The sequence below is a fragment of the Sparus aurata genome, chromosome 19, assembly GCF_900880675.1.
Source record: "Sparus aurata chromosome 19, fSpaAur1.1, whole genome shotgun sequence".
Taxonomy (NCBI): Eukaryota; Metazoa; Chordata; class Actinopteri; order Spariformes; family Sparidae; genus Sparus; species Sparus aurata.
In genome coordinates, this window is record NC_044205.1 from 18,513,533 (window position 1) to 18,527,206 (window position 13,674).

General features: G+C 43.0%; 1 protein-coding gene across 2 annotated transcripts in view; it reads left to right on the top strand.

Annotated features, from left to right (window-relative positions):
- ctdspla (CTD (carboxy-terminal domain, RNA polymerase II, polypeptide A) small phosphatase-like a) overlaps nt 1–11,579 on the top strand; it is a 35,340-nt gene extending 23,761 nt beyond the window's left edge. For both annotated transcript variants that reach the window (XM_030398666.1, XM_030398667.1), the window contains 5 exons: nt 1,802–1,903; nt 7,668–7,724; nt 9,058–9,150; nt 9,240–9,425; nt 10,343–11,579. In XM_030398666.1, coding sequence (XP_030254526.1) covers nt 1,802–1,903; nt 7,668–7,724; nt 9,058–9,150; nt 9,240–9,425; nt 10,343–10,468 — 564 coding nt within the window. In that variant the 3' untranslated portion in view covers nt 10,469–11,579. The remainder of the gene's footprint in view (nt 1–1,801; nt 1,904–7,667; nt 7,725–9,057; nt 9,151–9,239; nt 9,426–10,342) is intronic.
- The last annotated feature ends 2,095 nt before the right edge of the window (nt 11,580–13,674 follow it).

The following is a 13,674-nucleotide window of genomic DNA, read 5'->3' on the forward strand; positions in this document are numbered from 1 at the left end:
TCAGTTTGGGCCAATAACCCCCCCCCCACCCCCCCCCCATTGGCTGTGGCTTCAGGTGAAGAGTTTTATTATGGCAGTGCTGCTCCCTGGTGAAAATGTCAAGGTCCCCCCTCAGTCCTTCTTTATTTGCTCAACCTGCATGTGTAAATCACATTCATCACGGCCTGACAGGATGTCATTCGGTGTCCTTGCTCCCAGGGAATCCTTCCTGTGATACACCAGCATGCAGTCCTGCGATAACACATGATAAATACAGTGAGCCGGGGCCGGAAAAACACACTAAAACACACAGATTCATGCAGGAAATGGCTGGCATACTGAGCAGCAGCACAAATGTGTGTGTGTGTGTATAAGATTGATGGAGTCCTTGCTCCTCTCCTCTGTATAGATTTGTGTGTTTATATATGTGTGTGTCTGTGCATGGATGTACATGTGTGTGTACGTGTGTGTACGTGTGTGTGTGTGTGTTTGTGTGCGCGCGCCCCCCATGGCCCCTGCCATCTGCCCCGTGCCTGTCTGGAACCCCAGGCTTGCTTGGCAGAGGACACGAGTATTTCTCCTTTTTCCCCCCTGACCCTGAAGGCAGCACAGTCACAGAGCTCAGTCAACATGAGGTCATAACAGGAAATATCAGCAGGGACTCACACAGTCATCAACCGCACACACAACCACAACAACAGGCAAATTATTTATCACCAGCTGGAGAGGTAGTGTGGAGACGTGATGGCACAGTGACCTGGCATTAGATGAGATGCTGCTGTTTTCTGTCTTCATGATGTCATTTGAAATTCAAAATGTTTTTGAGGTTCATGAACTGACCGTTGAATTATAAACGCAATTTGAAGACATCGCTTACAGTATGATATGATGACCTTTGTGTTTTAACATGTTGTACTGCACACTAATGATTATTATCAAGAATAAAAGATGATGATAATTATTTGCATAATATTGCTTTTGCTAGGCCATCGCTTTAGACAGACGTTGTTGCCAACAATAACCTAATAAGTCATCACGCAATGCTAGACTTTTGCAAATTTTTAGTCAATGAAAATAGAAATGCTTCTGCCCTTTTGGCTAACCTAGAAGTTAGCATCACACTGGTTCCCTCGTCAAAAAAGCCAATCAGATTTTTGAATTGGATTTTGGATTATCGCAGAAAATAAACACTGTGGCAAACACGTTTATGTCACACTCACAAGTGAAAAATAAATTGCCAGCAAAAAGCTGACTTTAGGCTAACAAACCAGGTTGCAGTTGCAAGACTTAAGCGTCACCAATAAGCTCCTTACTACACTACACTATACACACTTTGCTATAAATGTATCAATCAAAAGTCCACCTGTAAAACCGCTCATTTAGCCTCTTGTTAGCGTCCACCTTTTTAAAGACACATAGGCTCATTTCAATTCAAATGTGGAGTATTAAACCATTTCAATAACCCATCGACTTTGACACAAGAGAGCCGGAAGTGCAATGATGCCAAGTTATTTTGGGGTTTTATGCACTCTAGCGATGAACTGGTCTGCTTAAAAGACTCCTATATTTTACATTTGCAATGACAAACATCCAGGACAAGTATCACATCACATCACCTCACCATCACCTCCACGGAAGCTGTGTGACACCCTCCTTCAGGTCCTTCATGCTGTTAAATGTTTCTCTAGTGTCACCCAAAGCAGCCAAGTGATCATCCCAAACACTCATCATCACACCCTCAGTAAGAGTGTGTGTGTGTGTGTGTGTGTGTGTGATCCCTCTACTGAACCTCTTTCATAAAGGATGTGTGTTGTCTCTGCAGCCACCAGCCAAGTTCCTCCTGCCAGAGGTCAGTATAGCAGACTACGGCAAGAACTGCGTGGTGATCGACCTGGACGAAACCCTCGTACACAGCTCCTTCAAGGTACTTCACCTCGCCGCCACTGTCAAAACACCAAAGCACACTCTGCATCAAACAGACACTCGTGTTCCCTTTTTTTTATCATTTCAGATGTGTCCCGCTTTTTATTCAGCAGCCTTAGAGGGATAATAGGATTATATAGAAATAAATCCTGAAGATGCCTTTCTTCGCTGTGAATACGGGTATGATGGTATAATGACAAATAGTGTGAGGTGCCACTGAGCTCAGTCGGCATCAGTGAAGTACACATAATCACAGCAAAGTGTGTCCCTGAGGGTACTATGGCGTATATACACCAGCTAGAACAGGAAAATGCAAAAAAAGGAGGTCTAACTGCTGCGATTAAAGAAAAAAATTAAAAAAGGTGTTAGCATGGCAACTGATAAATATTTGGTAGCTGTGCATGGTATTCATCAGCACGTCCGGGATTTATCTTCAGCCAACGCAGTTATTTTTGACAGGAGGTCCTTAGAGTATCATCTCCGTCCTGTGAAAACTGTGTGCTGGATCTCCAAAATGTCAGCTTGTAATGAGCTCAGCCTTAAAACCCCTTGAACACCACCTCCCCATCTACGAGTCAGCTGCCCGAACAATAAGGCGAATTGATTATTTCTGACCACAGTGACCTAAAAGCTGAGACTCTGAAGAGTTAAATGGTTTTATTTATTAGCGGACCGATTCCTTTTCCGCAAGAGCCACACTGCTAGCAAGGCTAACACTTACGGATACACGATACATAAAAGTCCTTAAATTTGAACATTGCGCTACAGAAAACAACCCAATACCTAAAGGTCATCAGTACCAGGATCCCTCTTTTCAGACCCCAAATCCAGAAATGTCTTAAAGCATGTAGGCTCGTTGCACTCTTCATAAGCTCTTCTCGTTGGAAGCTTCAAGTACAGGACAATACAGGACTCTTGTTTCATTATGTTGTGGCCCTTTTCTTTAGAACAGCCATAAAACGATTGCTACTAGTTTGCTGATGTCTCAGTAACTTAGTAGCCAGCTAGCTAACGTTATATTATCATTGCTGATTTGTGCACATATGTCAATGTTGCATTTCCTGATATTGATTGGGGTATGACATCTATGATGTTGCTGCACAGGGAGCCGGGGTTGCTAATGTAAGACTATAAAGCACATCTAGTGTCGAGGCACTGAAGCAGTATTCTTTTGTATTTGATGACCTTATTAATAGTGTGATGTTTTGGGAGTTTCCATGCTCGTCTATCTCCGTCAGATAAATGGGAAATGGCACTGTGATAATTACAGGACTGCCACCGTAACACAAAATGCATTTTGGAAGTGTCCGTTTGCGTCTGTTTACAACGCCAATGACGACAACTGATGACAATTGAGGGTCTTGAAGGGTTGTCCCATTTCATAGAGAGAGATTTCAACCACAAACTCCTTATAACTGTGTTATGAGGGGCAAGCTGGCACTCGAAAATGAAGGTAAATACTGGAAATAGGATTAAACCTTAATCTCAGTTCTTCCTCACTAACATTTGCTCTGCGCCATTTAATTGTATGCGAGTGCTGCAGGGCTTGTTTTTTTCCCCCCCAGAAGTTATTATAAACAAACACTGAGATTGGGTCTAAAAATACATTTTTTGCTGTGTTGTAATTTGCATTATTTTCTCACACAATGCACCATAACTCCCCGGCTGTCCCATCAGACTGAGTATGATTGTGTGTTTTTATGTTTGGTAAATATGTAGGATTAACTGGAAACTATAAAACCAAGAGGGCAGGAATCTAATGGTGTTAATTGACATATATATATTGTATGTCACCATCAAAGGTTCCTTCACCTGGTGCACCCGCTTCAGCACAACACTATGGTTTGGCCCCAGCTGGTCCAGTTGTGTGTGTGTGTGTGTGTGTACAGTATCTGTGCCTTTTGTCCTCAGCGTGAGTGCAGCTCAAAGCAGAGGAGGTGTCCAACAAAATAGCTCAAGGTGAAGCCGGAGCCTCCTTTGTGTTTCGCTCCGGCTTCATTCAGCGGCGAAAATGAAACACTTTCAGCGCGTTTTCATTTCATTTCATGAGGAATTAATCCGCTGTGGAAAGCCAAAGGGTTTTGTAGAAGAGCGCACACTTGTAGCGGACCCCACCCATAGGAGTCACATGCCAGCAGTACGGGGCCACACACACGTCCGTTTGCTCACCCACACACAAAGGGTGTGTCCAATACAGTGTACTGTTGCCTTGAATAACTGCGGGATGAATTTTCGCAGAAGTCTTGGATCTGTTCTAATAGTCTGAAGGTTTTTTTTTTTTTTATTTTCTCTCCTGACAGAGACTCCCGAAGGAACTCCTTTTTCTTTTTTTTTGGTCCCTCTGATTAAACTCCAGTTACACAGCGTATATTCAGTCCATCAAAATGCATTTAGTTCAGAGATCAGTATGGGGTATGAAATGAATCCAGGCAGTGCAATAAATGAAATAATCCGTGAGTGAAACAGAAAGTGACACACGAGCAGCATTTTCAGTTCCGTCAAGAAGCCTGCAGGATTTCCTGCAGATCTTTTTTTTTCTCGTCTGGAGTCGAGGTTAGGAGGTAGTTTTGGAACCAACTGTGCAAGTCACCATCGAAACAATTAGTGCAGAAGACAAACTGAACGGACAGCGGACATTTCACATAGCGCACAGATGGACATGGACTAAAAAAGAAGCGTTACGTAACACAACGCGTACTGTATGCTTTATCCTGTATGTGTACGGATGAAAAGATAATTCCTGTGGCGCCTCTAAGATCAGATCCAGTGTGTGTTGGATGTGTAAAAAGTGGCTTAGAGGATAAACTGTTTATTATGATAATAATAATAATAATAATAATAATAATAATAATAATAAAATAATAACAATAATAATAATAATAATAATTGAAATAATACTTACATTTACTTCTGAAAACCAACAAAGTGCCTCACAGAAAAACAGATGCTAAAAGCTGAAACAGGAAGAGGATTGAAATATTTGTCAAAAAACAGGTGGCTAAAAGTATGCGGACATAACCATATGGGGTTGCTGCACATCTCATTTCAAAATCATGGGCTTTAATCTGTTTGTGATAACAGCCTCCACTTTTCTGCAAAGGCTGCAGAGATTCGATCCCGTTCAGCCACAAGAGGCCAGACTCACTGACGTTGGGCGATAAGACGGTCTAGTAAGAATAAGCTCCTCGTGCCGTCCCTAATGAAACATGGGAGTGTTAACAGAGGCAGGTTTGGACAGTAATACCAAACGATGTGAAGTGCTACAATATACATGAATGTAAAGGAAACCCTGGACCACAGCCAGTCTGTGCTCATGAGCTAAAAACAGCCCAGAAGAAGTTGATGTGATGTCCGTTCAGTACCAATCCACAAACCATTCTCCCTCTACTTCATCCCTCTCGCTCTCCATTCCTCTCTAACATACATCTCCTCACCCTCCCGCCCTCCTCCCGCTCCATTTCTCTCGCCGTTTCGGATCCCGGGCCCGTCACAGAGCGGCGCGGCGAGCAGCTGCTGTGTGTTCACTCTTCAGATGATGGAGTGATTCAGCAGAAGAGCAATAGGCAGCGGCCAAGTCCGTCTCTGCATCTCTCCCTCCATCTGCGACTCTCTCTCCTCTTTGTGGACCAAATGCTGCCTGTTTGTTCTCCACTCTGCCCGTCGCTGGTTTGGCTCATTGCTGGTTTTCTGTTTTTAGACAGTCAAGGCTACAGTCTTTTTACTTGTGCAAACATTAACCAGAGCCGAATATATAACAAATACGATCCATATAAGCCCTCACATCTGGCTTCTGGGCGGGAATCTGGAGGCTTTGATTGTGCATTGACTCAGTCTTACATCACATAAAGAAACCAAACGTCTCCAGAACAGAGGGGTCTATTGTTCCGTCTGTCGCCGCTATAATAGTTGTATTAGACAGATTACACAGGTGACAAGTGGAAGGTCAAAGAGCTGTGTTTAGTATTCCTACAGCAATCACTCCCTCTGTTGGATGGCATTGAACTGCGCCTGCTCACTGTAGTATTTAAGCCTGAAGGCCACCAGCATTGAATTAAACACATACAGTACAATCTTTGCGGATGCGGGTAGGTTTATATTCAAGGTTAACAGTTTATTAGAAAAATGTCAAAAGAGGTTTTATTATGGAAACAGGAGTGCAACACTGTAACTTTAATTTCCCCTTGAATCTGTAAAGAATAATGTAGTCGTGGGCGACACAGCTAAATACATTTTCAAGTTCTTTAACATGTAAAGTTTCCAACAATTATAACTTCACCACATGTCTATTAGTCTACATCTGTGTCTGCTATCAATCAATCAGTCTATTTAAAGAAGCCAAATACTTTATGGATGCTTATGTACTTATTAAGGAGTAACAGTTGTTGACAAAAACATTTCTAAACTTCTGTAGCTATTTAGAAACACATTATATTGTGTAAAAAAAAACATCCATAGCTAGCTTTTCCAACCCACTCAGAAAAAATACATTCGGATGGTCCAACATCTTAGTTTTGTTTGTTGTACCACATAAGAAATGCAATAGCATAATGGAAACCAGTTGAGTGCTGCAGGGATGTTGTAGGCCTATTTTTTTTTCAAGACAAACAAATGCTTTAAGATCCAAACGTTGGGTATTTTCTGGCGTGTTTTGTGTCGTAGAACAATAAGGGAAAATGTCTTTAACTTGTGTTACCCACAGATCTTATTTCAGGCATTTAGCTGAGATAAAAGTAGGTCCAACGCGAGTCCTGCTGAAGGTTAGTGGTCTAGACTGATTATTTTAAACATTCAGGACAGCTCTCGATTTTCCTTTAACAAGTTCCTTTATTCTTTTTGGACAAGAGTGTGATGAGTAGACATAAAGTTACGGTCCTCAGGTTGAGGTTAGCTTTCAGGCATCGGACTAATAAGCTTTCGAACTTCAAACCCCTTTTTCCTCAAGTCCACTGTTGTTTGCCTGCTGCTGTGCGACTTTATACTGCAGACTTGTAAGTTAATTATAGATGATTTTAAAAAAGTGCAGTCTTGGATCAATAGTCATCTGAAGCATTATACCAACACAGCAGCCCGGTGCTGTTGACTTACTGTCAATTCAACCTATGAAATGATACTTCCAATAATTCACTCTTCTTCCTCGTCTCTACAACAAACATCCATACAGGTGACAGCCGAGCTCATACGGGAAAAGCTCTCCCTCTGATTTTTAAAACATCTTTCCTCTCCTTCTCCGTGTCACCTGTTTCTCTTTCTCCCCCCCCCCCCCCCCGTCTGAAATGACACCGCCGTGCCTCCCACCTCATCCTTTCATCCTCGTCTTTTTTTCCGCCCTCCACTTGTCTTCCGCCCACGCCCCTCCGGCATCTATCTTCCTCTTCCTCCCGCACCTCTCCTCTCTCCTCCGCTCGCTTTTAAAGATGACACGAGTCGTGCTGAGAGAGGGGGAAGAAAAAAAACGGCGGCGCCCTTCCTGTCCGCGCTCAGGTCTGTCATCAAGTTCAGCTCCCGGGTTTCTCCCCGGAGTCTCTCTTCTGGTTTTTATTTAACACCGAGACACAGCGCGCCGGAGCAGAGGGAACCACATTATGCTAAAAGCCTTCCTAGTTTGCCTGGGGCACCTTATCGGAATATTTTACTATCCCTTTATTTTTTTACACCAAAAATATAGGCATGTGGTTTCGGAGCAGCCCGTGAGCTTGTGCTGTTTCGAGCAAAAAGAAACACCACAAGTTTTAAATCTCTTTCTCTGTTTTCTTGTCTTCTTGCAGCCCATCAGCAATGCAGACTTCATTGTTCCAGTGGAGATTGATGGGACTGTTCATCAGGTACTGTTGCACTGATACTTAGGCCTTCCAGACAGTGAAATAATACGTATTCATTTATAAGGTTTCCCTTTGGAAGCTCTGGCTCCATTTTCTCCTCTTCTGCATTTATTATTCTCTGTGATCTCACGCAGCAGCCACGTCAAAGTGGGACAGCACACACACACTCCTCCCTCATATTTGGTGCTTTCTCTCTTTTATTCCTCTTGTCTTTGCTCACTCTAAAGATAGACGAGCCGTGACGCGGCCGCGTCACCAGGTAAACAAATGTTGCAAAGAGTGTTGAGGAGATGCTTCGTCGATTAGAAAATATGCGCAAAAGAGAGGAACGGCAACAGAAAGGATGAAACGTGTCGTGCCTTTTGTTTGTTCAGTGCATCGGTGTTGGTTTTGTTCCTGAAGCAGCCAGACTTTAGCTGTAACCGGGTTCAAGTAATCCAGGATAGGCTTTCTGTATCTGTTTTGGCCTATGCTTGATTACTTGCACTTGGGGGCAGCGGCTAACCCCCCTGGAAGACCCGCCGAGGAGAACGAAGACGAGCTGACGTGGAAAATATGATTACAAAGTAACGTCTGCTGTTGTGAACGGCCGGGTACAAAGGTTGATAAAACAAAGGACGCCTAAGTTAAATATTGTCCAAACAAAAGTGGTTGGAGAACATTGCCAAAAGTCGTGTGCTGCAGAGGTGACGGGTTGTTGTAGGCTGAGCTAGACGTCAGCCGCTCCCCGGTTCCCTCAGCAAAAAGCTGATCGAACTGTTAACTTGATTTTGGATTACTGCAGAAAATAAGCTCTCTGGCAAACATAACATACATAACAGAACAAAATATATGACATCAATTGTTGCATTCAAGATTTATAATGAATAATATACACAGAGTCTTGACGTTCTTTTTGAAAACATTTTGTTTTGAAGGTGTCAGAGGTGACGGCTCATTACAGAACAATAATCCAGCTAATCAGTGAAACAGACAGCGGCTATGAACTTACCTCACACCTTATAGATGATAGATTCAATTCGACGAAGTGCAACACAATACATTCAATCAAAGCGACTAATCAGGTTTCATTCAGGGTCAAGCCATCTGTTAATCTCTGTGATTAATAAGGCTCGAAGGTCAAAATCTAAACTGTTATTAGTTTATTATTAAAGTTTTATAACCAATGTTGATTTATACCTTAGATTTATACTATTTATACGTAGATTTTTATACTAAGATTCGGTTTGGTAATTAAGCAGACATGTTGACACCGGGCCTCGGCACAATTTGGAGTTGATACCCAGCTATACCTCTGTGTTTAAAGGTGTCTTTATCTTTGTGGTGTTTGTTTCAGGTGTACGTGCTGAAGAGGCCTCACGTAGACGAGTTCCTCCAGAAGATGGGGGAGCTCTTCGAATGCGTCCTGTTCACAGCGAGCTTAGCCAAGGTTTGTTCGACGTTGTAGCAGTAAAACGGCAGTCACAAGTGATGTCGACTTTGCTGTAACCCAACGTGTTTTTCTGTCTGTCTGCTCAGTACGCTGACCCGGTGGCAGACCTGCTGGACCAGTGGGGGGTGTTCCGTACCCGGCTCTTCAGGGAATCCTGTGTTTTCCACAGAGGAAACTACGTCAAAGACCTCAGCCGGCTGGGCCGAGAGCTCAGTAAAGTCATCATCATAGACAACTCACCTGCCTCCTACATCTTCCACCCTGAGAATGCAGTAAGTCAGTCAATCAGTCCAACATTATCCTGGACTAGTGGCATTGTAATGGTCTTGATTATGACCAAGGATGTTGCGTTCAGGTACTGGATAAACGTTATTTGTTGGCAGAAATTAGCAAATGATGAGCTCCTTTTGCCTGATATGTTATTATAAAAAAAAATTGAGCTCAGTGTTTGACGAAGGTTTTTAAACTAACTACCTTTTCTTTCCAATATGGACTCAGGACTCAGCTGCATGCTGCCTGCTAAAAGCTAACAGCTAACTAACTCTCCTGCCGATTTCAACGCAGATCTGTCTTTCATAATGCAGAATTATCGGGGGGGGGGGGGGGTGTATTTACACATATGTTGTGCTGAGTAGCCAACCAGTAATAATAACATATATAACAGCGTGTAGGCTACATATAAAAATCTCTTTTTTGAGTCACAAAAGTTACAGGAAAGTCACTCAAAAAAGGTAATTCTGTGTACATAGATGTTCGCTACAGTGAGATTTTACATATTGTGCTGTGGTTTTAGATCCCACCCACTCCTGACTAAAAATAGGATCAAATACAGTGGAACAACAGAAACAAGTTGGTAATGAAAACAATAATGAGGGTAAATGATGATATCTGCCAGACGTTGTCAGTTTTAATCTGCACTGTCGTTTGATTCGGCGTCGAGCCCAGAGGCAGTGTTCCCATTTTTATAGGATTTCTCTCCTCTGTGCAGGAGTTACTCAGTGGAGCTGCTGCCACTCTTCATGCCTTTGATGCATTTCCCCCTATTAATTATTTACACAATACTGGCACCATCTCCTCACCTATATTGCAACACTTTAGCATTGACTGCCAGCTGAGCATTCTCAATTGATCAAATAATTTCCAGCTGTCCCCTCCCACTCAACGTCCTCTGTGTTTCGTCTCCCCACAGGTCCCGGTGCAGTCCTGGTTTGACGACATGACGGACACGGAGCTGCTGGACCTGATTCCTCTGTTCGAGGGCATCAGTAAGGAGGAGGACGTTTACAGTCTGTTACAGAGCCTGAGGAACAGGTAGCAGGCGGCGGTCTTCAGCTGGCTCCTCCCGTCTCGGCGCCGCTGCACAGAGGCCTCACCTCGCTGCAGCTCCCCGTCCTCCAACCGGCGCTGGAAGTCCCAGCGTGGCTCCCAGAGTGAGGACTTCAGGCAATCGTCCCGGACATAATCACATCTAGAGACAACAACTGTATGGATTCTCTGTATTCTTGGACTCTTTGTACAGGACTCCTACTGACAAATGATTATATTACTGTATGTACATACTATATGTTTCTAAGAGCAAGACATACACAAAGTAATTTTTCTATCAGAGAGAGGAGGTTTTACTATTCTATCAAGTAATATTTTAGTTACCAAAAATAATCAAAATAGACAGAACGAAGAGTTATTTTTTGTTTCTTTTTCGAGAGATGAGTGACCTTTTGTTCTTTTTTTTCTTTTGTGTTGAGCTGTGCTATGCAGGCTGTTGTTTCTTGTCTGACCTTTTTTTTGTTCAAACAACTGTGATTTATCTTTCTCTTACAGAATGAAGTGCCTTCATTACTGTGCTGATTTTGTTGTGTCAGGTTTATGGGGTGCACATTTTTATGCTGCATATTTACTCAAATCTCTCCCCCCCCCCCCCCCCACAAAAAAAAAAAAGAAAAGAAGCGTATCAACTAAATCCTTAAATCTGAAGTTGGAAGTGAGTCTTTGGTAATTGTTGTTTAATCTGAGAAAAAAACAAAAGAATGATTTCTAGAAAATGTATCCAGCTAGAATATTAGAATGATTCTTTACTTTTGAGTTGAGTAACATTGAATTGTTAAATTTACCAAAGATTTTTACAATTCAATGTGATTTGTGGCTGAATGATGACATTTGATCCTTGACTGTAAATTGATATTCCTTGATAAGACGTTGAAACCCCACTTTATTATTGAAAAAAAGAAGAAGAAGAAGAAGAAGAAACCGTTGTGATGACATCACTGTCCACCAATAAATGTTAAACTTTTGAGGAAAATATAACAATTAGTTTAGAGTATATGAAATTCTATTTATTGGGGAAAAGGGGTTTGGGTGCATTGTAAAGACTGCTGTTGAAATCGTACTGTACAACATTATTAAAGTTGCAGGTTTGCACACTGTCAGATTGTTCCATGGTTTACTGACTTTAACAACATGTTAACATTTAATCAAATGTCTGTGTTTACTGTGAAACAGGTACCACAGAGAATTATCACCCAGCTCTCTCCGCTCTCTTTAAAGGACGTCAGACGTCCAACTGCCTTATCCGACCACTCTCCGACCACTCTGTTGCCTCTCATCTGACCCATTCAGCAGAAAAGTGGCATTGAACACACTGCTTCGGCGTTCTGCCTACTCCACTGTAGCGTGTACATTCTGCGCCTGCTCAAGATGCAATAAGCCTCCTTAACAGCGGGTGGCACTAGTCTCGTGCCAGTAATCCAAAACACGAAAACAGGAAATGATGGAACGAAGTGAGGAACGGAGTGCATAGAAAAACAAAGCGCACACAGTACTGATTCGGTATTCGTCAGACCCGAGAAGACGTTTGTGGACTAAATACTTGGCAAACGTGAAAGATGACTACGGTTAGGCTGACACTCGTGTTGTGTGCTCTCGGGCTCGTTATGATACGAAGCCGTCACCATCATCACTTCCGCCCCTCCCACACACCGCGCTGATTCGCTAGCACACTGCCAATCAGAGAATCCAATGGCTCAGACGTCCAACAGCCCACCTCCTCAGACTTCGCATGCTGAATCGGAGCCGACAACGTCCGCGCGGCTCCGAAAGCTTCCGACGCAGCTGAACACACCAAACAGATTTGTTCCCGAACTTGTCCGAGTCTCCCCAAACGCTTCAGACGTCCAACGGTTGGGCCGGTGTGTTCCTGCCCTGCTCTGATTGGTCGGCTCACACACTCGTGAGCCAGCACCGCTTACAACAACAGAGAAGCTGTGCTGAATCGATTCTTATGCTCAATACTAGCTGCTCAGCATAAATTGTATGACGTGGTGTCCTAGTGAGATGTAACAAAGTCACAGAATTAAGGCGGGACTACTGACGATGCGTTTCAGGAGAAGACATTGTGTGGGAGAGAGGAGCTTCAGCTGGTGCGGATTTTGACCTTTTTAACTTTAAAGATCTTTTACATGCACCGCAGGCTATATAAAACACTGAGCGCAAGGAAATTATATATTATAGCATAACAGGTCTCCTTTAAAGGAAATTATATGCCAAATTGGTATTCACAGCATGTTTCTGCTGCCCCTAGTGGCTAGAAAATCAGATGCGTGCCGTTCCTGACCTTGAGAAAAGCAGTCTCGATCATGAAGTCCATCTTGAAACTAGTCTGACTCACTGGATGTTGAGTGGGGGCACAAGCCTTCGAATGGTTCATTTAGCATTCTCCCTCCTTCTGATATCTGCGTGTTAGCGTTTGTGAAAGCCGTTTGTTAACGGGAAACAGAAACAACGATGCCAGTAACACAAATGATGAAAATGGCACTAACGTTATAAATCTCAACAAGCTACAGTAGCTATTACCTTTTTGTTGTGCAGGGATTTAGCCACTTTAATGCCAGGGCTGCCTTGTCTCATGCAAATGTTCCACCAAAACAACACCCAGCCACTTTTTTAAAGGGGCACCCTCGCTGCATTCTGGGTTTAGACAATTATGATTGTCCAAAGACAGATTAAAAGCCAGAGTTGTTTTTCTACCCCTCAGACATGATGCAGTTGATCTGGAGCTTTAAATCAATACACATGATCTCCATCAGCAGGTGGAGTTTCCACACTTGACGTGGAATCGTGTGATGCCGTTTTAAGCCAACGTGGTCAACAGTCCTTAAAGTGCTAATAAAAAAAGGGAAGATATCAACTCCTTTGTAACGAAAACATTTTTTATTTGTATGTTTCAGAGGAAGAAACTTTGCAGTCTCAGCAGCAACCTGAAGGAAAGTGCGTTCCTCAAATGAATCTACACCTATGACATACTTATTTATAAGAGGACACCGCTGAGACAGACGCTTGTAGTCCATTGTCTGCAGAGTTAAGTGATGTGCAGGTGCATTAATTACAGGGATATAAAGTGGTTAATGTGCAACCAAGGAGCGCTTAGCTTCATGTGATATCCTGATGTGAATTGTTAGCTTCCGCTTACGTAGCAGCCACTTTAACTGCAGCGCTGGATTAGGCATTACAGAGCCTTTTGTTCAA